Source organism: Lampris incognitus, chromosome 18, assembly GCF_029633865.1.
Source record: "Lampris incognitus isolate fLamInc1 chromosome 18, fLamInc1.hap2, whole genome shotgun sequence".
Classification (NCBI taxonomy): domain Eukaryota; kingdom Metazoa; phylum Chordata; class Actinopteri; order Lampriformes; family Lampridae; genus Lampris; species Lampris incognitus.
Genome location: NC_079228.1, coordinates 42,811,807 through 42,838,711, shown reverse-complemented (window position 1 = coordinate 42,838,711; position 26,905 = coordinate 42,811,807). Strand labels below are relative to the sequence as shown.

General features: G+C 43.6%; 1 protein-coding gene across 1 annotated transcript in view; it reads left to right on the top strand.

Moving 5' to 3' along the window:
• The first annotated feature begins 5,948 nt into the window (after positions 1-5,948).
• lrp12 (low density lipoprotein receptor-related protein 12) overlaps positions 5,949-26,905 on the top strand; it is a 35,571-nt gene continuing 14,614 nt past the window's right edge. Inside the window, exons 1-9 of the mRNA XM_056297872.1 lie at positions 5,949-6,217; positions 13,661-13,717; positions 14,200-14,338; positions 17,400-17,602; positions 19,683-19,942; positions 21,672-21,821; positions 22,351-22,572; positions 23,210-23,476; positions 23,687-23,889. Of these exons, the coding sequence (XP_056153847.1) occupies positions 6,163-6,217; positions 13,661-13,717; positions 14,200-14,338; positions 17,400-17,602; positions 19,683-19,942; positions 21,672-21,821; positions 22,351-22,572; positions 23,210-23,476; positions 23,687-23,889 (1,556 nt within the window). The 5' untranslated portion in view covers positions 5,949-6,162. The remainder of the gene's footprint in view (positions 6,218-13,660; positions 13,718-14,199; positions 14,339-17,399; positions 17,603-19,682; positions 19,943-21,671; positions 21,822-22,350; positions 22,573-23,209; positions 23,477-23,686; positions 23,890-26,905) is intronic.

The window sequence follows — 26,905 nt, the reverse complement described above, 5'->3', positions numbered from 1 at the left end:
TGCATGGTAGAGTTTTAACTTGCACTTGTAGATGTAGCGACCAACTGTGTTAACTGACGATGGTTTTCCCAAGTGTTCCTGAGCCCACGAGGTAATATCCTTTACAGAATGATGTTGGTTTTTAATGCAGTGCCACCTGAGGGGTCGAAGGTCACAGGCATTCAGTGTTGGTTTTGGGCCTTGCCGCTTACGTGCAGAGATTTCTCCGGATTCTCTGAATCTTGTGATAATATTATGGACTGGAGATGATGAAATCCCTAAATTCCTTGCAGTTGTACTTTGAGAAACGTTGTTCTTAAACTGTTGGACTATTTGCTCACACAGTTGTTCACAAAGTGGTGAACCTCACCCCATCCTTGCTTGTGAACGACTGAGCCTTTCGGGGATGCTCCTTTTATACCCAATCATGACACTCCCCTGTTCCCAGTTAACCTGGTCACCTGTGGAATGTTCCAGACAGGTGTTTTTAGAGCATTCCTCAACTTTCCCAGTCTGTTGTTGCCCCTGTCCCAGCTTCTTTGGAACGTGTTGCAGGCATCACATTCACAATGAGTGAATATTTGCAAAAAACAATGAAGTTTATCAGTTTGAACATTAAATATCTTGTCTTTGTAGTGTATTCAACTGAATATAGGTGGAGAAGTATCTGCAAATCACTGTATTCTGTTTTTATTCACGTTTTACAAAACGTCCCAACTTCATTGGAATTGGGGTTTGTACAATATGCTGTATTGCACAATAACTATTGACACTTTATTTCTACAACGTCCACAGAATTACAGCCAAATACCATTAATGCTATCGTTAAGTCTTGTTTCAGAGTTTTGTCTCTGCGTTTTTTTTTAAATCTTCTGCAGAATTATTTTGCTGTTGCTCCTCGTTGCCCACAGTGTGACATGCAGTTTTCATGCATGTATCCCATCTTTATCCACGTGTCTCATCTTTATCCACAAACAACTAAACAACAACTATATGTTCTGCTGTTAGTGTTACTGTTACTGTTAGTGTTAGTGTTATTGTTAGTGTTGGTGTTAGTGTTATTGTTAGAGTCACTGTTACTGTTAGTGTTAATGTTACTGTTAGTGTTAATGTTACTGTTTGTGTAAGTGTTACTGTAATGTTAGTGTTAGTGTTACTGTTAGAGTTACTGTTACTATTATTGTTGGTGTTGGTGTTAGTGCTACTGTTACTGTTACAGTTAAGGCTAGTGTTACTGTTAGTGTTATTGTTAGTGTTACTGTTACTGTTAGTGTGACAGTTACTGTTACTGTTAGTGTTACTGTTACTATTAGTGTTGGTGTTGGTGTTATTGTTACTGTTAGTGCTACTGTTACTGTTAGAGTTAGTGCTTCTGTTACTGTTAGTGTGTAACTGTTACTGTTAGTGTTACTGTTAGTGGTAGTGTCACTGTTAGTGTTACTGTTACTGTTTGTGTTAGTGCTTCTGTTACTGTTACTGTTGGTGTTATTGTTACTGTTAGTGTTACTGTTACCGTTAGTGTTAGTGCTACTGTTACTGTTAGGGTTAGGTTACAGTTAGTGCTACTGTGACTGCTACTTTTAGTGTTAGTGTTACTGTTACTTTTACTGTTGGTGTTATTGTTACTGTTAGTGCTACTGTTACTGTTAGAGTTAGTGCTTCTGTTACTGTTAGTGTGTAACTGTTACTGTTAGTGTTGGTGTTAGTGTTACTGTTAGTGGTAGTGTCACTGTTAGTGTTACTGTTACTGTTAGTGTTAGTGCTTCTGTTACTGTTACTGTTGGTGTTATTGTTACTGTTAGTGCTACTGTTACTGTTAGTGTTACTGTTACCGTTAGTGTTAGTGCCACTGTTACTGTTAGGGTTAGGGTTACAATTAGTGCTACTGTGACTGCTACTTTTAGTGTTAGTGTTACTGTTACTTTTACTGTTGGTGTTATTGTTACTGTTAGTGCTACTGTTACTGTTAGAGTTAGTGCTTCTGTTACTGTTAGTGTGTAACTGTTACTGTTAGTGTTGGTGTTAGTGTTACTGTTAGTGGTAGTGTCACTGTTAGTGTTACTGTTACTGTTAGTGTTAGTGCTTCTGTTACTGTTACTGTTGGTGTTATTGTTACTGTTAGTGCTACTGTTACTGTTAGTGTTACTGTTACCGTTAGTGTTAGTGCTACTGTTACTGTTAGGGTTAGGGTTACAATTAGTGCTACTGTGACTGCTACTTTTAGTGTTAGTGTTAGTGTTACTTTTACTGTTGGTGTTATTGTTACTGTTAGTGCTACTGTTACTGTTAGAGTTAGTGCTTCTGTTACTGTTAGTGTGTAACTGTTACTGTTAGTGTTGGTGTTAGTGTTACTGTTAGTGGTAGTGTCACTGTTAGTGTTACTGTTACTGTTAGTGTTAGTGTTAGTGTTAGTGCTTCTTTTACTGTTACTGTTGGTGCTACTGTTACTGTTAGTGTTACTGTTACCGTTAGTGTTAGTGCTACTGTTACTGTTAGGGTTAGGGTTACTGTCACTATTATTGTTACTGTTACTGTTAGTGCTACACTGTTATCGTTACTTTTAGTGGTACTGTTACTGTCAGTGTTAGTGTTACAGTTAGTGCTACTGTGACTGCTACTTTTAGTGTTAGTGTTACTGTTACTTTTAGTGTTAGTGTGTCGGTGTCCCTTTCTAAATGTTATTTCTAATTATTTCGCTGTACATTTTTTTTAGTGATCTCTGAGATTCTTCAGTTCTCCATCCTCTCAAGTTATTTTAATGTGGATGTGAACAGATATGTCTCCATGTTTAGTTTAGTTTAGTTTATTGTTTATTTAACAGGGACAACGCATAATTTTACAATTGCACCAGAGTTAGCCGGCAGCTAATTTACATATGCAGCCCCTGGGCAGGCAAACAAACAACAATTAATACAGAAGTAAAAACATAACAATACATAAGAAAACTACTGAACAGGCAGACAAAGAACAATCAAGACAAAATAAAAACATGACAATACATCAGAAAACCAATCTCAAAAGTTATAAGTACAACCTGATCTCTTTAAAACAGTGGATATAAATAGCAATCTGGCCTATATGACAACAATGTTATTTCAATGTGGATGTGAACAGCTATGTCTCCATGTTATTTTTATTTTTTTTACATGATGATGCTGCTTGCGTGGCTTGGGTCCTGGACTGTTCCGTTGACACATGGACACTGCTTGGCATCCTGTGCATCATGTTCTTCATAAATGTTATGTCCATTATAATTCTGTTATCCTCTTTCAATGTTGTATTATGTAAATTGCGTGAACACAACATCCATTGCACGCTGTCCATCTTGGGAGAGAGAGCCCTCCTCTGGTGCTCTCCCTGAGGTTTCTTCCTATTTTCTCTCCCTGTTAAAGGTTTTTTTTAGGGAGTTTGTCCTCATCCGATGAGAGGGTCTAAGGACAGCATGTTGTGTTGCTGTTAAGCCCATTGAGGCAAATTTGTAATTTGTGATATTGGGCCATACAAATAAAATTGATTTGATTTTAATGTAGCTGTGAACAGATATGTCTCCATGTTATTCTAATGTGGATGTGAACCAATATGTCTCCATGTTATTCTAATGTGGATGTGAACAGATATGTCTCCATGTTATTCTAATGTGGATGTGAACAAATATGTCTCCTTGTTGTTTTAATGTGGATGTGAACAGATATGTCTCCATGTTGTTTTAATGTGGATATGAACAGATATGTCTCCATGTTATTCTAATGTGGATGTGAACGGATGTGTCTCCATGTTGTTTTAATGTGGATGTGAACAGATATGTCTCCATGTTATTCTAATGTGGATGTGAACAGATATGTCTCCATGTTATTCTAATGTGGATGTGAACAGATATGTCTCCATGTTATTCTAATGTGTATGTGAACAGATATATCTGCATGCTATTCTAATGTGGACGTGAACAAATATGTCTCCTTGTTGTTTTAATGTGGATGTGAACAGATATGTCTCCATGTTGTTTTAATGTGGATATGAACAGATATGTCTCCATGTTATTCTAATGTGGATGTGAACAGATGTGTCTCCATGTTGTTTTAATGTGGATGTGAACAGATATGTCTCCATGTTATTCTAATGTGGATGTGAACAGATATGTCTCCATGTTATTCTAATGTGGATGCGAACAGATATGTCTCCATGTTATTCTAATGTGTATGTGAACAGATATATCTGCATGTTATTCTAATGTGGATGTGAACAGATATGTCTCAATGTTATTCTAATATGGATGTGAACAAATATGTCTCCATGTTATTCTAATGTGGATGTGAACAGATATGTCTCCATGTTATTCTAATGTGGATGTGAACAGATATATCTCCATGTTATTGTAATGTGGATGTGAACAGATATATCTCCATGTTATTCTAATGTGGATGTGAACCAATATGTCTCCATGTTATTCTAATGTGGATGTGAACAGATATGTCTCCATGTTATTCTAATGTGGATGTGAACAGATATGTCTCCTTGTTATTCTAATGTGGATGTGAACAAATATGTCTCCTTGTTGTTTTAATGTGGATGTGAACAGATATGTCTCCATGTTGTTTTAATGTGGATATGAACAGATATGTCTCCATGTTATTCTAATGTGGATGTGAACAGATGTGTCTCCATGTTGTTTTAATTTGGATGTGAACAGATATGTCTCCATGTTATTCTAATGTGGATGTGAACCGATATGTCTCCTTGTTATTCTAATGTGGATGTGAACAGATATGTCTCCATGTTATTCTAATGTGGATGTGAACAGATATGTCTCCGTGTTATTCTAATGTGGATGTGAACAGATATGTCTCCGTGTTATTCTAATGTGGATGTGAACAGATATATCTCCGTGTTATTCTAATGTGGATGTGAACAGATATGTCTCTATGTTATTGTAATGTGGAAGTGAACCAATATGTCTCCATGTTATTCTAATGTGGATGTGAACAGATATGTCTCCATGTTATTGTAATGTGGATGTGAACCAATATGTCTCCATGTTATTCTAATGTGGATGTGAACCGATACGTCTGCATGTTTCTGCCTCCATTGCTGTTATGTAAAACACACGTTACGTAACAAATCTGCACCGACGCAGAGCTGCAGCCATGAACACGGACCCACAACAAAAGCCACCAGTTACCATTCACACGAGGAGGGAGGGGCCACAAGCCTGCTCATCAACACGCGCGCGCGCGCGTACGCACAACCACGCGCGCACAGCTGTCCCCGCAGAGCGCCGCTCCGCCTCCGCCGCCACCTCCGTTACTCTGAGCGTGACACGGCCGAGCTACGACGGTGCAGAAATGGCGACAGTACGATGGACGTAGCGTTACTGCTGACCAAGAAGCAAACAGCGTCAGAGATCATATTAGATATATTTTAGACTACATTAGCATATATATGCACACATATATATATATATATATATAAATATAAAAAAGCTGTTTTAGGCGATGCGGGAGTTTCTTCTTTGTGTTTTGTTTTGGGCACTGAGTTAGCTAGCTTCAGCTGGTTAGCTTAGCTAGCGCTATCGTCCAGTCGGCAGATCTCGGGGCGGCTGATTGATTTCTCACTGCGTCTACAACAAAGCTTTATACCTGCTTAGCTTTATACCTGCTTAGCTTTATACCTGCTTAGCTTGCGTTTGACACCGTAAACTAGGACACATGTAAAGAAATGTAGATTTTGTAGGTTCAACCCGATCCGCTACTGAAAGCTAACTGTTAGCCGAGTGGCTAACTGGATGTGAATGCCTTTGTCTTTTACTCCGAGTGGACTTGGTTCATTGGGGATGGGAGCCGCAAAGGGTGTAAAAATTAATTTTGAAATAATGTAAAAGGTATATTTCTGAAACGTGTAAATATAATGTAAAAGGTATATTTATTCCAGGTGGTAGGTTAGTTAGAAGGAAACGGGTTTTGGTGGCTGTTGTTTTGGATCGTCTTGGTCTTTGTCTTCGGTCGGCATCAGCCACCATTAGCACGGGCAGATGGTTTTGTTTTAGCTTTGGGAGCTGCTCATCATGCGGTCGTTGTGTTGTCATTCAGCGCACACATTGTGATGATAGACTGAGAACTGTGCTGTAATTTCTAGTACACATGTGGATGATAGACCGTCATACTGGGAGTTAGTCCCGTTAAGACAGAAATGATGGCCTTCACAGCCTGGACATGTCTTCACACTACCATCCTCATCTGCATGGGTAAGTATGATGGCTCACTGTATGTATGTATGTATGTATGTATGTGTGTGTGTGTGTGTGTGTGTGTGTGTGTGTGTGTGTGTGTGTGTGAGAGAGAGAGAGAGAGAGAGAGAGAGAGAGAAGCATGATCATGTCATACTATACACACTTGTCTGACAGGTGTGGACCAGTGATGGTCACAGTGTCAGTAACATACAACATGTCTTTATGTGTTTGCGTCTTCTCTGCTTGGGTCGTGTTAAAGATTAACTGTTAGCTTTCTAACAAGGCTACCCTTCACTGTCTTACATCTGATATTAGCTGATTAATTAGCATTGAGTTAGCATGTAGTGCTACATAACGGCTGCCCTGGAAGGTTGCTGGTTCTACATCTTGGTTAAATTGTTAGTAGTATTGGTTGTATGAATATTCTAATGATTACTTCTGAGTCTAGTGTCATTTCCCACAGAATGTACATTATGACAATTAAAAGTGTATGCAGGCGGCACGGTGGTTAGCGCGGTGGCCTCACAGCAAGAAGGTCTTGGGTACGAGCCCCGGGTAGTCCAGCCTTGGGGGTGGTCCCGGGTCGGCCTCTGTGTGGAGTTTACATGTTCTCCCCGTGTCTGTGTGGGTTTCCTCCGGGAGCTCCGGTTTCCTCCCACAGTCCAAGGACATGTAGGTCAGGTGAATTGGCCGTACTAAATTGTCCCTAGGTATGAATGTTTGTGTGTGTTGTGTGTGTCTCGGCCCTGTGATGGCCTGGCGGCCTGTCCAGGGTGTCTCCCCGCCTGCTGCTCAATGACTGCTGGAATAGGCTCCAGCATCCCCGCGACCCTGAGAGCAGGAGAAACGGTTCAGCTAATGGATGGATGGAAAAGTGTATGCAACGTTAAGATGATTGTCTCTCTCTTTTAAAGCCTGGTCTGTCAGTCCTGTGAGTGGCTGTGTGTGTATCTAGCTGTGTATGTCTTGTCTATCTGTATGTATGTTTATTTCATAATAGGGGTGGGAATATTTTGGAATCTCACGATCCATTCAAAACCGGATTTTCGATTCAAAAGGATTCCCAATTCAAAATGGATTCTAGATTTGGTACATAGGGGTGCTGATTTCAGGATCTAGTCCAGTCTGCTGTGCGCTAAGAAAGGCGGTGTGGCAGGTTATGGCATGAAAGAAGACTAAAGTATAAGGTTATGTAGTTTTTATATTTGAAAAAGTTATATCAATTGATTGCAATAATATGAACACACAAAGGCAAAGCTAACCTCTCTCAGTAAAATCCGACGTGATGGTATGTGGTACTTTGGCTCAGTTGTCTGGGTCATAAATCTAAAGCCTTCATTGTGGACTACGCTGTAGGGGCGCAGGGCGTTTGAAATGAAACAGGGGATGGATCTAGTTTTGTTTTTTTTGTTTTTTAAATTTTGCCTGTCAAGAATTGGCTGGGAGTTTGGTAAAGTGGTGCAGTGTGTGTTGGTTGTGTGTTAATGTTGCAAGAGGTCATTGTTCCACTTCTTTCAACTCTGGGTGATGGCGTATGATGTGAGACCTAACATGTGTAATGTTCCTGAAAAACCCAACTCTCGTTTTGCAAATATGGCATATTGAATGAGTCGTGTCAAGCTCCGTCTTCCCAGGGAGATGGTAAAATCCAAAATGCGCCCAGACGCTTGCCTTCAATGATGAGGGGGCTGACTGAATTTGTTGCTGCTCCATTTTTAGAAAGGCTACCAAGAGCTAGCATCAGCAGCGACTGACTAGCCACTGTCGTGTTTTCCGGAAGCCGGAACAGGTGCGCAGCAAGTCAACATTGCCAGCAGCGAGGAGGCTACTTAAGACTGGAAAAACCAACCAACCATAACCGTTATCCCAATTGGGGTCGAGGGATGCTGGAGCCTATCCCAGCAGTCATTGAGCAGCAGGCGGGGAGACACCCTGGACAGGCTGCCAGTCCAGCTCAGGGCCGACACATTCACACCTAGGGACAGTTTAGTACGACCGATTCACCTGACCTACATGTCTTTGGACTGTGGGAGGAAACTGGAGCACCCGGAGGAAACCCACGCAGACACGGGGAGAACATGCAAACTCCACACACAAGACAACCTGGGATGACCCCCAAGGTTAGACAACCCTGGGGTTCGAACCCAGGACCTTCTTGCTGTGAGGCAACTGTGCTAACCAGTGCGACCAAAATTTTTAAAAATCAATTTTTGGAATTTGTGAATCTATTCAGAATCGTAGACGATAAGAATCGTGATTCTTACGTGAATCGACCCCCCACACCCCTATAACCCCATATGTGACCTCAACTCTTCATGACCTTATGTTGCTCTGCGATTCGGTAACATAAGCTTACTATACACTGGCCGCTATTAGGAATAAATCAAAATGCTATTTTTTTTACTCGTTTTGAACCCGCTGTAGTATGTTTGGAGGTATGCTCATAGCCTGTAGCACAGCAGACAGCCACACAGGAGGTGAAAATATTGGATTCAAACATTTATTTTACCCAAGCTAAACAATTTAGCCTACCGGCGGGACTGCATAAGCCTTTGGGACAATGAGTATACCTTCAAAGATGCTATAGTGGTTTGAAAACAGGTAAGAAAATAGGCTTTTGGTTTATTTCTCTTAGCCACCTATGGTAAGCTTCTGTGACTGGATCTCAGAGTAACAGAGGTTATGAAGAGCTGAGGTCATCACACGGGGCTTCGTGTTGGAATAATGATGAGCTAGTATGCAAAAGGTGTTTAAATGCTGTTTGATTGGACTTTTAACAGTGCGGAGTAATGTGTGTTAAAAGTGAAGTGTAATATTAATTAAATGTAGTTATGATTTATTGATGTAAGGTGGTATGAGTTACTCGCTAGTAGTGATATTGATGCATGGACATTAGCCTGGTCAGAGATCTGGCTGCTAGTTTCAGCAAACAGCCAAAAAAATGAACTGCAGAAAATGGGACAGCTAATAAAAACAGTTCAAGCCATAATTAAACACACAAAAAAACTGTGAACCATCCACAAAACAAAACATCTTTTGTGTATTTCCGATGCTAGATTCTTTTCTCAGACCACGCTATATGTTGGAACTACTTTTTGTTGAAGGACGCCGGTGTATTACTCCACACTGGAGGTGGTTTACATTTCTCAGGTTTCTGATTGTATCGCATTCCCCTTGAAACAACTGATATGCGTTGTGAACAACAATAAACTGAGGAGTAATGTGTGTGAACTGTGAAGATTAATGTTTTAAACAGGCCTTCCTGCTCCCTCCAGCTCAATGTGTTTATTCTGGGACTCCACTAGAGTAGCTTTGCATGATTCACAGTTAAAAAAACAAAACAAATTTATTTATCTTGTACTGGCGCTGTATGCAGCCCCTCAGTTCATCCTCTGTCTGAAACAAGTGGTTCTAGCTTGTTTAGCTGTCTCTTGAAGCCCCCCTCCCTAAAAGCCCACCGCTTTCTTCTGATTGGCCAACTTCTGGAAGCCTACCGAGGGCTATCCTTGAGTCTGTGTGAGCACCGACTCATCCTCTTGCCAGTGTTGTATCGAACTCTGTTTCCCCATCCAAATCTGTTTCCCGATCCACATCTGTTTCCTCATCCAGATCTTTTTCCAGATCTGTTTCCCCATCCACATCTGTTTCCTCATCCAGATCTGTTTCCATATCTGTTTCCCAATCCACAGCTGTTTCCTCATCCACATCTGTTTCCCCATTGAGATCTGTTTCCTCATCCACATCTGTTTCCCCATCCACATCTGTTTAATCATCCACATCTGTTTCCCTGTTGACATCTGTTTCCCTATCCACGTTTCCCCATCCACATCTGTTTCCCCATTGAGATCTGTTTCCTCATCCGGATTTGTTTCCTCATCCACATCTGTTTCCCCATCCACATCTGTTTCCTCATCCACACCTGTTTCCTCATTCACACCTGTTTCCTCATCCACACCTGTTTCCTCGTCCACATCTGTTTCCTCATCCACATCTGTTTCCCCATCCACATCTGTTTAATCATCCACATCTGTTTCCCTGTTGACATCTGTTTCCCTATCCACGTTTCCCCATCCACATCTGTTTCCCCATTGAGATCTGTTTCCTCATCCAGATTTGTTTCCTCATCCACACCTGTTTCCTCGTCCACATCTGTTTCCTCATCCACATCTGTTTCCCCATGGAGATCTGTTTCCTCATCCACATCTGTTTCTCCATCCACATCTGTTTCCTCATCCACATCTGTTTCCCCATCCACATCTGTTTCCTCATCCACATCTGTTTCCCCGTCCACATCTGTTTCCTCGACCACATCTGTTTCCCCATTCACACCTGTTTCCTCATCCACACCTGTTTCCTCGTCCACATCTGTTTCCTCATCCACATCTGTTTCCCCATTGAGATCTGTTTCCTCATCCAGATTTGTTTCCTCATCCACATCTGTTTCCCCACCCACATCTGTTTCCTCGTCCACATCTGTTTCCTCATCCACATCTGTTTCCCCATTGAGATCTGTTTCCTCATCCACATCTGTTTCCTCATCCACATCTGTTTCCCCATTGAGATCTGTTTCCTCATCCACATCTGTTTCCCTACTGAGATCTGTTTCCTCGTCCACATCTGTTTCCTCATCCACATCTGTTTCCCCATTGAGATCTGTTTCCTCATCCAGATCGGTTTCCTCATCCACATCTGTTTCCCCACCCGCATCTGTTTCCCCATTGAGATCTGTTTCCTCATCCACATCTGTTTCCCCATCCACATCTGTTTTCTCATCCACATCTGTTTCCTCATCTACATCTGTTTCCCCGTCCACATCTGTTTCCTCGTCCACATCTGTTTCCTCATCCACATCTCATTCCCCATCTACATCTGTTTCCCTGTTTCCCCTTTGCCAGAGTTGGATACCACACCAGGACACTTGTGTAAACACAACATCCATCTGGGGCCTGGTACAAGAAGTAATAGCTCCGTTTTCTACTGTCACCCAAAAGTGAAGGAAGCCAGGCGGACACACCGAAGACACACAAAATGGCATGCGTACACACACACACACACAGGCACACAATACACATTTCACAGATTTTGTTTATCTGCATAGTATAGAGCAGCGTTTCTCAAACCTCTTCTGGAGGACCACTTCTCCTGCATGTTTTAGATCTCTCCCTGCTCCAACACAGCTGATTCAAATGATCAACTCGTTATGAGCTCCCAAAGCTGCCTAATAACAAAACTGATCATTTAAATCAGCTGTGTTGGAGCAGGGAAAGATCTAAAACGTGCAGGACAAGTGGTCCTCCAGGAGAGGTTTGAGAAACGCTGGTATAGAGGCAAGTTGACAGTGGCAGTCTCCACCCACAGGAAATAGCAATCAACAGCTACAACAAGGCTAACCTCATCTTAACTAGAAAAATATGCTTTTTTACTTATTGCTAGCCATTGTTGTGCTGTATAGTGTCCTTGTTGACACGGAAGCCCTTTGGCCAGCGGCATTGTCATTATTTGCATATTGAATGAAATTGAATTGAATGCACCCACTGGGGTAGTAAATTGTTTGTTTTATTTTTTTTCCTTTTTTTTTTTAATGTATTTCTAGTTTTTCCCCTTATCCCACCCGATTAACCCAATGGCATATGGCCGGAACTCTTGTGGAATAACTCCCCTGGCTCACGTTTCCACGGGAAGGAGATAGGCGTTACACCAGCTTCCTTCAAACTCGTGTCGGCTGCTCTCGCTATCTTACACACTGAAGCCTCCTCGCATGGATTGCATCACCTTCAAGCCACGAAGGAGGCGTAGGGAGAATGCTTTCAGTTGCTTGGCTGCAGGCGCCCGGTTGGGCCAGAGGGGTAGTTGGAGAACGACAAGTCCCCGAACACTACACCGATCTACACCCACTATCCCTCGGGTAAGGGTGGCCTAATGAATGCCTGACGCCATGCACGCTCTGGCCGTGACCGGTTACGGCGAGTCTGGGATACGAACCTCCCAGCCACATGACGAGCGGACTGCAAGAACGGCGGTTTATTCCGCTCCGCCACCAGAGCGGCCAATTGCATGTTTTAACATATACTGATGGTTTCTATATCAGTAACGATGATTATGATCATGAGAAGAACTGGCTCTCGTCTGGAGTTTTATCGTAGCCCTTATAACGGCTCTGCTGGCAGCGAGCCGCCTTGCACAAGGAGACGTTTTCTTCATTCATTCACATCCTCCCTGGTGAACTTGATGTGGTTGTCCACAGAGTTACTGTGGTCGGTGAGAGCGTTCCTCTCGTCTGTACTGATGTTGGATGGCGGCGCCTTCTGACTTACCTTGTAAGTATCACCGCTGTGGTGACCCCAGACGGGAGCAGCTGAAAGAAGTCAGTCATACATAACGTTATTCTCTGGAAGCCTTGCTCCTGGAGGTACAGGAGGACAGTGGCGTACTAAAAGAATATTGTGAATAATCTTCATTCTTGTTTTGATCTAAATGTGTGACGTTCACACCCATAATGAATTTCTGCTTTCTTCATCAGATATGTGGATTGACAGGTCTGAAATGCTTGCCTCTGTTTAGCTCTCTGTCAGTTATGAAGAGCCCAGGTGTAACTCGTCTAGACGTCCTTGATCAGCCCCACTCGGCTTTAGTTTTACACACACACACACACACACACACACACACACACACACACACACACACACACACACACACACACACAGTCTTGTGTGTTCATGGTTTAACTTTAGGCAGCAAACCTCCACAGCTCAGCTTGATCTCTTCCGAACTCCACTATATTCCTCCACATGTATTTTATCTTTTCATAAAAAAGGCGGCACGGTGGCCCAGTGCTTAGCACTGTTCTTCACAGCAAGAAGGTCCTGGGTTCGAATCCCAGGCCATCCCAGGTCCTTTCTGTGTGGAGTTTGCATATTCTCCCCCGTGTCTGTGTGGGTTTCCTCCCACCATCAAGAAGACATGTATGTTAGGGTTAACACTCCTACCTATGCCCCTGAGCAAGGCAATGGGAAGAACTGGAGTTGGTCCCCAGGTGCTGCAGCTGCCCACTGCTGCTGTACAAAAGGATGGTTACAAGCAGAGAACACCTTGTTGTAAGGATACCATGTCAAATACAGCATACAAAGGAGACGGTGTTTTGTTTATTATGCTGGGATGCCCAACAGCATCAGGCAGAGGGACTGCTGATAGAAACTAGCCTGCTAGCTAACTCGGGTACATTTACATTTGTTTCAAATGTTGATTAATGTACATTGTCAATAAAAATAAACCCACATAAACTTTTTAAATAAAGTGGCTTTGTTTTTCCACATGACCTTTCCTTTACTACCAGAAATCGGGAGGCCGATCTGTAATTCACCAACCCATCAGATGATTTTACCAGAATATATTTTCAAGGTGGTGGATCCCCACCCTTGTCAGCCCTGCAGCCTCTAACAGTGTGCTTGTGTCTTGCAGGGTACACAGCAGCCTCTCAGAGAAACGACAACATCTACATGTCAGAGATCACCAATGGTGAGTGCATCCACCTACACGATGCTGCTTCCTGCCCTGTCAGCCTGTGCTACCCTGTCAGCCTGTGTACTTCAGCCATTTTTATGGATAAATCCATAAAGTCATTGGGGTGTTTTTTTTTTTGCCATGAAAGGGGGAAGAAAAACGTACATTTGTTTATATACTGTTCATATACTTGTTTTTGTCTTTCGATGTCTTGCACAAAAATGAAACCGCTATTTTAATTCTGTGAGAAAAAATGCGGGGTTGAACTGAAATTATGTTTACGCAAAGTTCTTCGACTTGATTGCAATCATAAGCTGATTTGATGGTAAGGAATCAATATGAAACACATGCAACACTGACGAAAACTCATGCTCTTCTGACTCTCCCTCTCAGATACTTGTAGTGTTGTTTGACTACTGCTGAACTCTAGCTAGCGCTGATGGTTTTCACTGTGTTTGTGTGTGTGTGTGTGTGTGTGTGTGTGTGTGTGTGTTTAGCAGCCTGTGGAGATGTTGCAGAACTGTTGAGGGCCTCCAGTGGGGTGATCACCAGCCCAGGGTGGCCATTTGAATATCCATCTAGAGTCAACTGTAGCTGGAACATCCGAGCCAAGCCTGGAGATATTATCACCATCAGGTATAGCTCACACGCTAACATCACCATCAGGTATAGCTCACATGCTAACATCAGATATTATCACCATCAGGTATAGCTCACATGCTAACATCAGATATGATCACCATCAGGTATAGCTCACATACTAACATCAGATATGATCACCATCAGGTATAGCTCACATACTAACATCAGATATGATCACCATCAGGTATAGCTCACATGCTAACATCAGATATGATCACCATCAGGTGTAGCTCACATGCTAACATCAACGTCAGGTATAGCTCACATGCTAACATCAGATATTATCACCATCAGGTATAGCTCACACACTAACATCAGCATCAGGTATAGCTCACATGCTAACATCAACATCAGGTATAGCTCACATGCTAACATCAGATATTATCACCATCAGGTATAGCTCACACACTAACATCAGCATCAGGTATAGCTCACATGCTAACATCAGCATCAGGTATAGCTCACATGCTAACATCAACATCAGGTATAGCTCACATGCTAACATCAGATATTATCACCATCAGATATAGCTCACCTGCTAACATCAGCATCAGGTATAGCTCACATGCTAACATCACCATAAGGTATAGCTCACATGCTAACATCACCATCAGGTATAGCTCACATGCTAGCATCAGGTGTAGCTCACATGCTAACATCAGCATTAGGTGTAGCTCAGATGCTAACATCAGCATCAGGTGTAGCTCACATTCTAACATCACCATCAGGTATAGCTCACATGCTAACATCAGCATCAGGTATCGCTCACATGCTAACATCAGCATCAGGTGTAGCTCACATGCTAACATCAGCATTAGGATGGGTGTTTATCAGTACCAAGAACACACGTCTGTACTGTGGTTCTCATGAAGAAGATTCCTCTGCAGTTAAACTAGGAAGAAGAATCGGAGAAGAAAACTCGGATAGGGGATTCCTCGTGTGTTTATATGTGGTTCTGTGTTTGAGATTTATTGTAGTCACAGACCTTCCGCCGCCACCATTGAAGATGTCTAGCTCTGCCTCAAATAAGTGTTTTTATGTCTATTTAATGGTTTTGTTGAGTGTTTCTTTTCAATCTCTTCTGGCTCACATCAGCGATGACAGGCGAACATTGCTGGACATTAGCAACATGATAGATTCAGAGCGATCACGGACGATGATGGGGTGCAGGGTAACGTCACAGCCTATAAATATGATGCTTAATATCTCAAAAAGCACTACACGGAGCTCTGAGGGATGACCTGTCCTATGAAGCGTCTGGGTGGTGTGAGACACTTCCACTTTCTGACAGTGGATCCAACAGTGTTGCGTGGGACATCCAAACCCTCGGATATTGTTTTGTACCCCTTTCCTGCCTTCTGCATTTTAACCACTTTGTGTCTTACTTCAGTATTCTGCTCCTCTGTCTTCGTGTTCTGATGGAAGTCACGCCTGGCTGATGAACTTTACACAGAGTGCTTTTATACCATAAACCAGACCGGTACTTTAATATCTTGCAGCTGCACACTCATTGTGTTTACCTGAGTTTGTTTTAGGAATAGTTTGTCATGTGTGTAAACTTGGAGCTTTCACAGCACAAGGGGTTGAATACTTGTGCAAGCAGTGTATTTTACTTTTTAATTTATTTACAAAAAGTCAGCGAAACATAACTCGTTTTGGCTGTGGGAACATGCTGTTAGACCTTATGGCTTCACAACAACAATACTGTGCAGGAACAGATGTGTGAGTGTCTTTTATATTCCGGACATTAGTGACGACTGTCAAGGGGGTTGAACACTTTTGCAAGGCGCTGCATGTGTGACTTGGCTGGTGAGGGGCGCTGTCTAGTCAAGACCATAGCGAGCACGGAGTACATCCTACATCGACACGCCCTCTGTGCTATAGGTCAAGTGTACGGTGTTGGCTCAGGTCAAAATAAAGTGTAGCGGCACGCACTTTATTTCACATGTTATGTCAGGTGCGTTATTGCCATTGTGTGTATTAGTCATACACCACCTAGATAGTGTGTGTATTAGTCGTACACCACCTACATATTGTGACTTCTACGTTACTACGTGTACCAACAAACAGAGGCACAGTTTTAACTTCCCTCATGCAAAGCCAAGGTCCAGTTGTGACGTACCTTCAGCCCTCATTATCAGAAATGAATACAAGTACGGGCGTCCGGGTAGCATAGCAGTCTACTCTGTTGCCTACCAACACGGGGATTGCCGGTTCAAATGCCCATGTTACCTCCGGTTTGGTCGGGCGTCCCTACAAACGCAATTTGCTGTGTCCGCGGTTGGGAAGCCAGATGTGAGCATGTGTCCTGGTTGCTGCACCAGCGCCTCCTCTGGTTGGTCGGGGTGCCTGTTCAGAGTGGAGGGGAAATTGGGGCGGAATGACGTGATCCTCCCACACACTACGTCCCCCTGGTGAAACTCCTCACTGTCAGGTGAAAAGCAGCGGCTGGTGACTCCACATGTATGGGAGGAGGCATGTGGTAGTTTGCAGCCCTTCCCAGATCAGACCGGGACAGCTCAGAAGAGCGGGGTGATTGGCCAAGTACAATTGGGGAGAAAAAAAAGGGGGGGGGAATCCAAAAAAAAATAAATAAGAAAGAAATTAATACGAGTAACTTCATTCTGGGTAATCTACAATATTTCTTTGCGTCCTAATCCATCTCTCCTACGAAATCCATACAGACTAGCTACGACTCTTTTTTTACCCGAATAGTCAAACTTATGTTTTTTGTATTTATTAGTTTAGTAGTTAGAGTATCTACAATTATAATACATGCCTTCTATGTTTATTACGTTTATATTTTCAAATTTAGCAGACACTTTTATCCGAAGTAACTTGCAAGAGTCAGCAGTTACCCCTAACAGGAAGTGGTGTAATGCTTTGTCATCACATTTTTTTTTATCTTAAACTGAAAATCATACCAACATCCGCCTTTGCTGGTCAATGTTACATTGACCAACAAAGGCGGATGTTAGCAGGGTTTTTTTGGCTAGTGTGAAAGGGATATTAGTCCTTTTCTCATGAGTTTAAATTTGCTTTTCCTATTTTGTAGTTTCCAGGACTTTGAGCTGCAGAATTCTCATCGATGTGGTTTGGACTGGATCTCTATTGGCAGCTTTAAGAACCTTGATGGTTTCCGGGCGTGTGGTTCCTCTCTGCCTGCTCCTTACATCTCCTCCCAGGACCATGTGTGGATTAAGTTCCACTCTGACGACAGCCTGACTGGGAAGGGCTTCAGACTGGTCTATATAACAGGTAATAGGGCTGGACAAAGACATTGCATGGACGGTACTGGGTGAGGCCGCTGCGAACGTGAATTTGCGCTGCCATCTTCCCACACCAGGAGTGGAACATGTGACTTGTTTTGACCCCACCCCTCAAAGAATCAGAATTAAGAGTAATTCAGAATCGGAATCAATAAACAGAACCAGAATCAGAATCGTTAAAATCCAAACAATACTCAACCCTATTCATAAGACACCTTGTACAAACACCCGATAACCCTGTGTTTTTATGCCTGTTCTGAACGGTCTACACTGGAAGGTGGGGGAGAGGTTGTACACCAGCTCTACCTCTGGAGTGTGCTCTTTCAGCCTCTACAGTCTCCCTACAAGAATTCAGGGATCTTTAGATGTTCCTTTGAAATCGTGATAGAAGTTTCATTTGTGTAGCTTCCACTTTAGCTTGTAGCTAGTGTGATCATATGTGTAGCTTCCCCATTAGCTTGTAGCTAATGTGGTCATTTGTGTAGCTTCCCCATTAGCTTGTAGCTAATGTGGTCATATGTGTAGCTTCCACATTAGCTTGTAGACATTAGCTTGTAGATAATGTGGTCATATGTGTAGCTTCCATGTTAGCACATTAGCTTGTAGCTAATGTGGTCATATGTGTAGCTTCCACATTAGCTTGTAGATAATGTGGTCATATGTGTAGCTTCCACATTAGATATGTGTAGCTTCCCCATTAGCTTGTAGCTGATGTGGTCATATGTGTAGCTTCCACATTAGCTTGTAGACATTAGCTTGTAGATAATGTGGTCATATGTGTAGCTTCCACATTAGATATGTGTAGCGGTCATATGTGTAGCTTCCCCATTAGCTTGTAGGTGATGTGGTCATATGTGTAGCTTCCACGTTAGCACATTAGCCTGTAGCTAATGCGGTCATATGTGTAGCTTCACATTTGACCATTTTGAACCATTCAAAATAAACGAGGTCAAATGATGGGAGCAGCGGGTTAAATAATGACATCAGACAGCACCGTTATTGTATGAAAATTCCGACGTGTATTTTTTTAGTTATAGAAAAGGAGTAGGACATATACAATGAGCTCACACACTTTCACCATATGCAATGGTAACTTTCAGAAAGAAATATCTGGATTCTCCTGTGACAATTCTTAACTCTACATTCAACTGAATTCCACATTTTAATCCCACACATTTTGTGAACTGGTTGCATGGTGGCACAGTGGTTAGCATGGTCGCCTCACAGCAAGAAGGTCCTGGGTTTGAGCCCCGTGGTAGTCCAGCCTTGGTGGGTCATCCCGGGCCATCCTCTGTGTGGAGTTTGCATGTTCTCCCCGTGTCTGTGAATTTCCTCCGGGGGCTCCGGTTTCCTCCCACAGTCCAAAGACATGTAGGTCAGGTGACTTGGCCATACTAAATTGTTCCTAGGAATGAATGTGTGTGTGTGTGTGTGTGTGTGTGTGTGTGTGTGTGTGTGTGTGTGTGTGTGTGTGTGTGTGTTAGCCCTGTGATGGCCTGGCAGCCTGTCCAGGGTGTCTCCCCGCCTGCCACCCAATGACTGCTGGGATAGGCTCCAGCATCCCCGCGACCCTGAGCAGGATAAGCGGTTAAGACAATGGATGGATGGACATTTTGTGAACTCACACCAGTGCAACTGCAAACAATGTGGGATGGAAACACCAGAGGGACCTCTGTAGTGCAGTACCTGTAAGCTAATGGCTAACAACAATATACCAAAATGCATAAAATAAAATGCAGTTCTAAACTAAATGCAGTTAGGTGTGATCCATAAACTATCATGTGATAGGAGGTTGTCGTTGGAAAATAAAATGTGGCATGTCAAAAGAAGGCTAGCACAAGTCAGGCTAACGTTCTCCCTGTCTTACTTCTCTGTCTTCAGCCATGCACTCATTCCTGCTCATGTCTCACTTTCTTTCTGTCTGTCTTTGTCTTTGTCTTTGTGTCTGTCTGTTTGTCTTGGTCTGTCTGTTTGTCTTTCTGTCAGTCTGTTCCTGTCAATTTACCTGCAAAAATGTTGAATTAACACTTGTCTAAATCTGTTATCTCTGTCCGTCTTTCTCCTCCCAGGTAAGTCAGAGCAGTCGAGCTGTGAGACGGACCAGTTCCGCTGTTCTAATGGGAAGTGTATCCCAGAGTGGTGGAGGTGTAACTCCATGGACGAGTGCGGCGATAACTCTGATGAGGAGCTGTGTGTGCAGACCAACCCCTCTGCAGCCTTCTCCTTCCAGCCCTGCGCCTACAACCAGTTCCCCTGCCTGTCCCGCTACACCCGCGTCTACACCTGTCTGCCGCACGCACTCAAATGTGATGGCAGCATTGACTGTCAGGTAGATAACACACACACACACACTATGACTGAAAGCTTATGTGGAATCAGGAACAATTTATTTGTCATTTCATCTATGTACTGTGTACACAAAAGAAACCAAATGCCATTTCCCCCAGCCCATAGCAGTGCAACACAAAAGACAAAAACACACATCCAAAAACTACCAAAAACATACAAAAACAGTGAAAACAAAAAACAAAAAACAGGTCCAACTACACAGTCCACCCAGTGCAACACAGCAAAAACTACACTGTCCAGAGAACGAATGCCAGCCAGTTGACTGTTGGAACTGCCGGTCTGCATGGGCTAGCAGTTAGCCTAGCCTGCCCCGCGTCCACGTCCTGTCAGACTGCCCACGGTGTTTCCTCTGCAGGCGAAGCTCCAGGCAGGGCCGTGGTCCCCAGGCCCATCACGTGCAGCAGACCAGGCTCCTTCAGCCGATCCAATGCCAGCTCTCCAGCCAGACACCTTAGACACACCTCCCCACACTCCACACGATGACACAAACACAGACACAGATAAAAACACTGCACAGTCGATGCTAGGCGAGGCCGCTGCCAGACTGCCTCCGTGTTTTCTCTCGTGCAGGGCCGTGGGCTAGCAGTTAGCTTAGCCTGCCTGGCTTCCGTGTCTTGTCAGACCGCCCTCGGTGTTTCCTCCTCGGGCCGCAGCAGACCAAGCTCTCTCAGCCGATCCAGCGCCAGCTCTCCAGCCAAGTGATTGACGATCAAAACAAAAAACTTCACACGATGACACAAACTTAGACGCAGACATGGATAAAGACACTGCATAATTGGTACTGGGTGAGGCCACTGCAAACGCAAGTCCGTGCCGCCATCTTTAGCTAATGCTATTCCATGGATGAGTTATGATAACACTGCTGTATTCCCTCTGTTGGGTATATTGGATGTTTCATCTCACTAAATTTTTATGAATAATCAATTTATCATTTTTATCGTGTGTGTTTTTTCAATAACCTGCCTGTTGAGCCTTTTTTATAAACATAGGTGTCCATGTCTCTCTGCCCTGGTAGCGAGCAGCCTCGCCACAGTAATATTTGTGGGACATTCCATCATGGAAATCAGTGAAATAGCATTGCAGTCATTCATGTTGTGATTCATTTGCTGTGGAGGGTGGATGACAGTTCAGCTGCTTGAACACTTAAATGGAAGTATCTCCCCAAACGTCAGTCAAATTATAAATTTATCAATTTCTTCACAGACTACCGTAGCTGTTGTTAGCCTCCATTTTTTTCAAGTGATTCGCTGTCTACACCGATGACAGTGTTCAGGGCTCTGCGTATTGTAAAAAAAAGAAAGAAAAAAAAGTTGCATTTTGGCCACTTCCACTGATAATGTAAATATAGACTGTTATAGAGTGGTTAAAGACTGATGTTTGTTTGTAAGCCAACAAAAGTTAGCTTCACCATGGCTTTTTCTGCTATCTCTATGGAAAAATCAAATAGAGTTTTGGCCTGAAATGGTTTTGGCCTGAAATGAGATCTGTGGACAACACAAGAGATTTGGATGGTTTGTCTATGAGATAGTTTTTCTGTATCTCATAAATACTTGAAGATTTATAAAATCAAGGTTTGATGGTACAGATGTGTGAAATCAATTCTTTTTCCCATTGAGTGAGCCAAGGTAAGCCATGGCTGTAAAATGTCAACCTACTTTTGGGGTTAAGTAATGAAAACTGGACCACTCTATGAATTTGGTTGTTTCCAGGACCTGGGAGACGAGATCGACTGTGATGTTCCGACATGCGGGGAACGCTTGAGGAACTTCTATGGATCCTTCAGCTCTCCTAATTACCCAGACTTTTACCCTCCTGGCAGCAACTGCACCTGGCTTATAGACACCGGTGACCATAGGAAGGTAACTTTGTACCCAACTGCCCATATTTCTACCATTCCTGCCATCTCTGGACCTGGGCTAGATTGGGAGTTTAAAGGATGAATTGATCCCACAATCTGCATTAAACAATCGTTTCTACGTCCTCTGACATCCAACTCCCCACTAAGATCAACAGAGAGCATAGAGAGAAAATACCAGATTAGTTTAAAGAAGCAGCAATGATGAAAAGGTGTTGTGGGAACTGTAATATAGAGCCAATTCAACCTGTCCAAACAACTGTTGTAATTCACAAAGTAATGTGGGAAAGGAAGGACTTGCAGTTGTTGTGAAAATGGTGAATAGTAGTCATATGTTAAGATGTAGATTGGGTTTGATTAGAATGCTTTTGGCATTTCAGGTGTCCACCTAGAACAGCCAGTACAGAGCACAGCAGTAGCAGTAAAGTTGAGACAGTGATAGGTCTGCTGAGTAGGATGTTAAGATAAGCCTAGTAGTTTAGTTTCCTTTGTCATGCTGCTGGTTCCTTCTGAAAACTGTGTCCTGTCTACAGGTCATTTTACGGTTCACGGATTTTAAGCTGGACGGGACTGGCTATGGAGACTATGTCAAGGTTTATGATGGTTTGGAGGAGAACCCCCGACACCTCCTCAGGGTCTTAACGGCCTTTGATTCCAGAGCTCCTGTTGCCGTGGTTTCATCATCCGGACAGCTCAGAGTCCATTTCTATGCTGACAAGATTAATGCTGCGAGAGGATTCAATGTTACCTATCAGGTATGTCCTTCCATCTGTCTGCCTGCCTGTTAGGTTGTTGTGGTCTTCTTGTGAGGAGACACAGCAGGAAACAAACTACTGAGACTAGCAGTGCTAGCCTGATAACCACAGAAAATTACCACAGAACCACCTCGGTAATTTTCTGAACCAAAGGGGGGGGGGGGCTAAGAGTACATCTGTCACCATCTTACAATGCTGTGTTTGCAAACATTTCCAAATCCTCTGTGAATAGTACACATGGCCACTGTGACTCTAGTTAATGGTCACACCCATATGTGCATATGAAACTGGTCATTGGTTTGGGTCGTTATGCCACTGTATTGTTTATAAGGGTGGGATACCTGCAGTCAGTTGAAATTCAGTTGACTGAAGAGATCACTTAGATGATGATGACACATTTCTGTCAATGAACATTGTGTCCAGATGAACTGATTCAACTTTCTTTGATAAAAAAAAAAAAGTACAAATGTACAGCTATGAAACAAACCGGTTCTACTTATGCTTCTGGATCTCAGTCAAAGTTTTGCCCTGGCTACAGCCCTGCTTATAACCTGTGTGTGTGTGTGTGTGTGTGTGTGTGTGTGTGTGTGTGTGTGTGTGTGTGTGTGTGTGTGTGTGTGTGTGTGTGTGTTGATAGGTGGATGGGTTCTGTTTGCCTTGGGAGATTCCTTGCGGGGGGAACTGGGGTTGCTACACAGAGCAGCAGCGCTGTGACGGGTTCTGGCACTGCCCCAACGGTCGGGATGAGCTCAACTGTTCCGCTTGCCAAGAGGATGAGTTCCCCTGTTCACGAAATGGAGCCTGCTACCCTCGATCGGACCGCTGCAACTACCAGAACCGCTGTCCCAATGGTTCTGATGAAAAGAACTGCTTCTTCTGCCAGCCTGGAAACTTCCACTGCAAGGTAAATGCCTTGCATTTGCTGTATTGCAGCACATCCTAGCTTGTCCCCTCACTGTCAGTCATCAGTCTGAGCTTGGGAAGATGCTGTTGGAAAAGACACAAGTACCATTGATCAAACAGAACAATCAGCAACATGTTCCTTTTCTAGCAACAAATTGTTTCTGCAAGATTGTGCATAGTGATGTTGATCAGTCACATATCTCTGGTACAGAATAATCGGTGTGTGTTTGAGTCATGGGTATGTGACGCCCAGGACGACTGTGGGGATGGCAGCGACGAGGAGAGCTGTCCCGTCATTGTACCTACACGAGTCATCACTGCCGCCGTCATCGGTAGCCTCATCTGTGGCCTCCTGCTGGTCATTGCTCTGGGCTGCACCTGCAAACTCTACTCCCTCCGCATGTTTGAACGCAGGTGAGGAAGGCCAGCTACTTGTGAAGGGAAGTGATTGTACATCACTGAGCTCCTGAGTTGTCAGAATCACTGTTGACCAGAGGCTTTAGGTGTTTATACAGCTCAAATATTTAACCTCAGGTTAGTCTTGTTTTCCAAATGTAGCAGATTTTCGTACAAATCCTTGTAAAGCTGAACTAAAGATTTCATTCATGTTCTCAGACATTGAGTCGTTGTTTTCATACGCCTCCAAAATCTGTCAACATTTTGATGCCCACCTGTAAGGACATATGTCTGGATACGTATGCATTTCAGCTCTATGAAAAAATGGATGGGGTTGGAAATAGATGGCTTCAAACTATGTCCAATGGTATTATTATTGAACTGTTTTACCTTTTGATTTAATGTTATAATTATGGGGGGGGTTTTTTCTTCTGAGATGAAATATTGAAGTTGCAAAAAAACATTTAAAAATCACTGCCCTACCTAGTTGAGCATAAATTCTCAGTGGTGTACCAGTGTCCCTCCCAACTCCACCATTATCCTTCCATCTAGGTCATGTGCTGTCATAGTAGGTTCAATTGCTGATATTTCATCTTTTTACAAGACGAAAACAGAGAAGTATTAAAAGGGATGGAACCCATTATGTTGCTGGGCATCTAATAAAATGTGGCTTTGTGTTAGCCAGATTAGACTGGGTTTTGTCACAGTATGTATGATGTCCATCCTTCCCTTACAAAACCCATAGTTTAATCTGGCTAACACAAAGCTACATTTTATTACATGCCCAGTAACATCCCTTTTAATACTCCTCCTCTGTTTTCATCTTGTAAAAAGATGAAATATCAGTAATTGATATCACCGCGACAGCACATGACATAAAGATGGCAAACGGAGTGGGTGCGATGATGCGTCCCTGTTTCACCCCTGTTTCCACAGTAAAGGGCCCTGACTCAGATCTGCTGTTTCTGAGTTCTGTGAGTGACGTGCCATCATGTAGAAGCCTCAATATTCTTATGTCTTTGTCAGGGCAGCCATATCTTGATAGTATGCTCCACAGAGCCTGGCAGTCTACTGAGTCAGATGCCTTTGTCAGGTCTATGAAAGCCATGTACAAAGGCTGCCTTTGTTCACGGCATTTTTCCTGGAGTTGGCATACTGTAACTATCTTGTCTGCTGTACCTCTGGATGGGCAGAAGCCACACTGAGATTCTGGGAATACTTACTCAGCCAGTGGTAGCAGTCGGTTTGCGATGACGTGAGCAAGGACTTTGCCTGTTGTTGACAGGAGTGAGATGCCGCTGTTGTTTCCGCATTCCGCCTTGTCCCCTTTCTTGAATATGGCCACTATTAGAGCATCCCCTGAGCACTGAAGGAAGTTCTTTACCCGGACCTTGAAGAGGATGGCATGGATGTGGTACAGGAGCTCTGGTCCACATTCTTTTAAGATCTCAGCTGGGATCTCAGCTGGGATCCCCTCTGGACCAGTGGCCTTGTTTTTCTTAAGGCTCCTGATGGCATCTCGAACCTCTGTCATGGTGGGAGGTTCCCCAATGTCCACTCTGATGGGACTCCGGGTAATGTGGCTGGCAATGTCTGGTTCAGCTGTGCTGTTGCGGTTGAAGAGTTCCTGCAAGTGCTCCTTCCATCGGGCGTTAATGGACTCGTCCTTCAGCAGCTCCTGCCCGTCCTTTGAGCTCAGGAGGTTTAAGTCACGATTTCTTGGACCATAGACGGCCTTAGTAGTGCTGAAAAAGTCTCTGGTGTCACCTGAGTCTGCCAGTTGCTGGATTTCCAGAGCCTCTTCTGTCCAACAACAGTTCGTAACCTCCCTCACCCGTCTCTGGACGTCCACCACTCTTAACCTTGCAAGTTACATCATTTTGCCAGGCATGCAAGGCTTTCCTTTTCTTGGAGGTGAGGTGTTCTAGCTCTATGTCATTCTCATCAAACCAGTCCAAGTGTTTTCTGGACTTGTACCCAAGGGTAGTTTTGCAGGTGTTGAAGATGGTGGATTTGAGCAGGCTCTAGTGCTTCTCAATGTCATCATGATATTCCTGTTGGAGGATTTCCTCAAGAGAAGTCTGTAGTTGCTACTGGGTGGCAGTTTTATTCAAGCTTTCAAGTTTCAGTTTTGACCAGATCTGCTTCTTTTAAACCTTCCTGTTCCTCTTGAGTTTGATGGACATCGTGGAGTGGATAAGGTGATGTCCAGCAGTCATCTGCATTGATCATAGCTCTCATGACATTCACATCACAGCGGTCCCTGGTTCGTACAATGACATAGTCAAGGAGCTGCCACTGTTTGGAGTAGGGGTGTACTCCAAAATGCCTTAAATTTGTTTTTCTGGCAAAACAGAATGTTAGTGATGGTGAGGTTGTACTGAGCACATTTGCTAAGAAACAGAACTCTATTGGAGTTGATGTTCCCGATGCCTTCCTTTCCTATAGTGCCCTTCCAGAGGTGTTGGTCCCGGCCGACCCTAGCGTTGAAGTCTCCTAGAAGAATAATCTTATCCTTTTTGGGGATTCTTGACAGGGTCTCGTCTAAGCACATGTAGAAGGTCTCGTTTACTTCCTCTTCAGAGTCTAAAGTAGGGGCATAGGCACTCACAACTGTTGCCATCTGGTTGTTGGCAAGCAAAAGATTGATGGTCATGAAATGCTTACTGAGCCCCACAGGAAGTTCAGAGAGGTGGCTGATAATCTGGTTCCTGGTGGCAAATCCAACACAATGGATCCTGGGCTCATCAGCAGCTTTTCCTTTACAGAAGAAGGTGTAGCCACCTTTCTCTTCCTTCAGTTGTCCTTCATCTGCCCGTCGGGTTTCAGAAGGAGCAGCTATGACAATCCGGCATCTCTTCAGTTCTCTAGCGATGATCGCGGTTCTCGTCTGCCGTCTGTCACTGGTTGCACTATCCATCAGTGTGGGCACATTGCAGGCTCCAAAGTTCATGTTTCTATGTTTCTGACCATATGTGGTGATCCCTCTGGATGTGGTAATCCAGTCAGGAGATTTGAGGCAGGCTATTTTTAG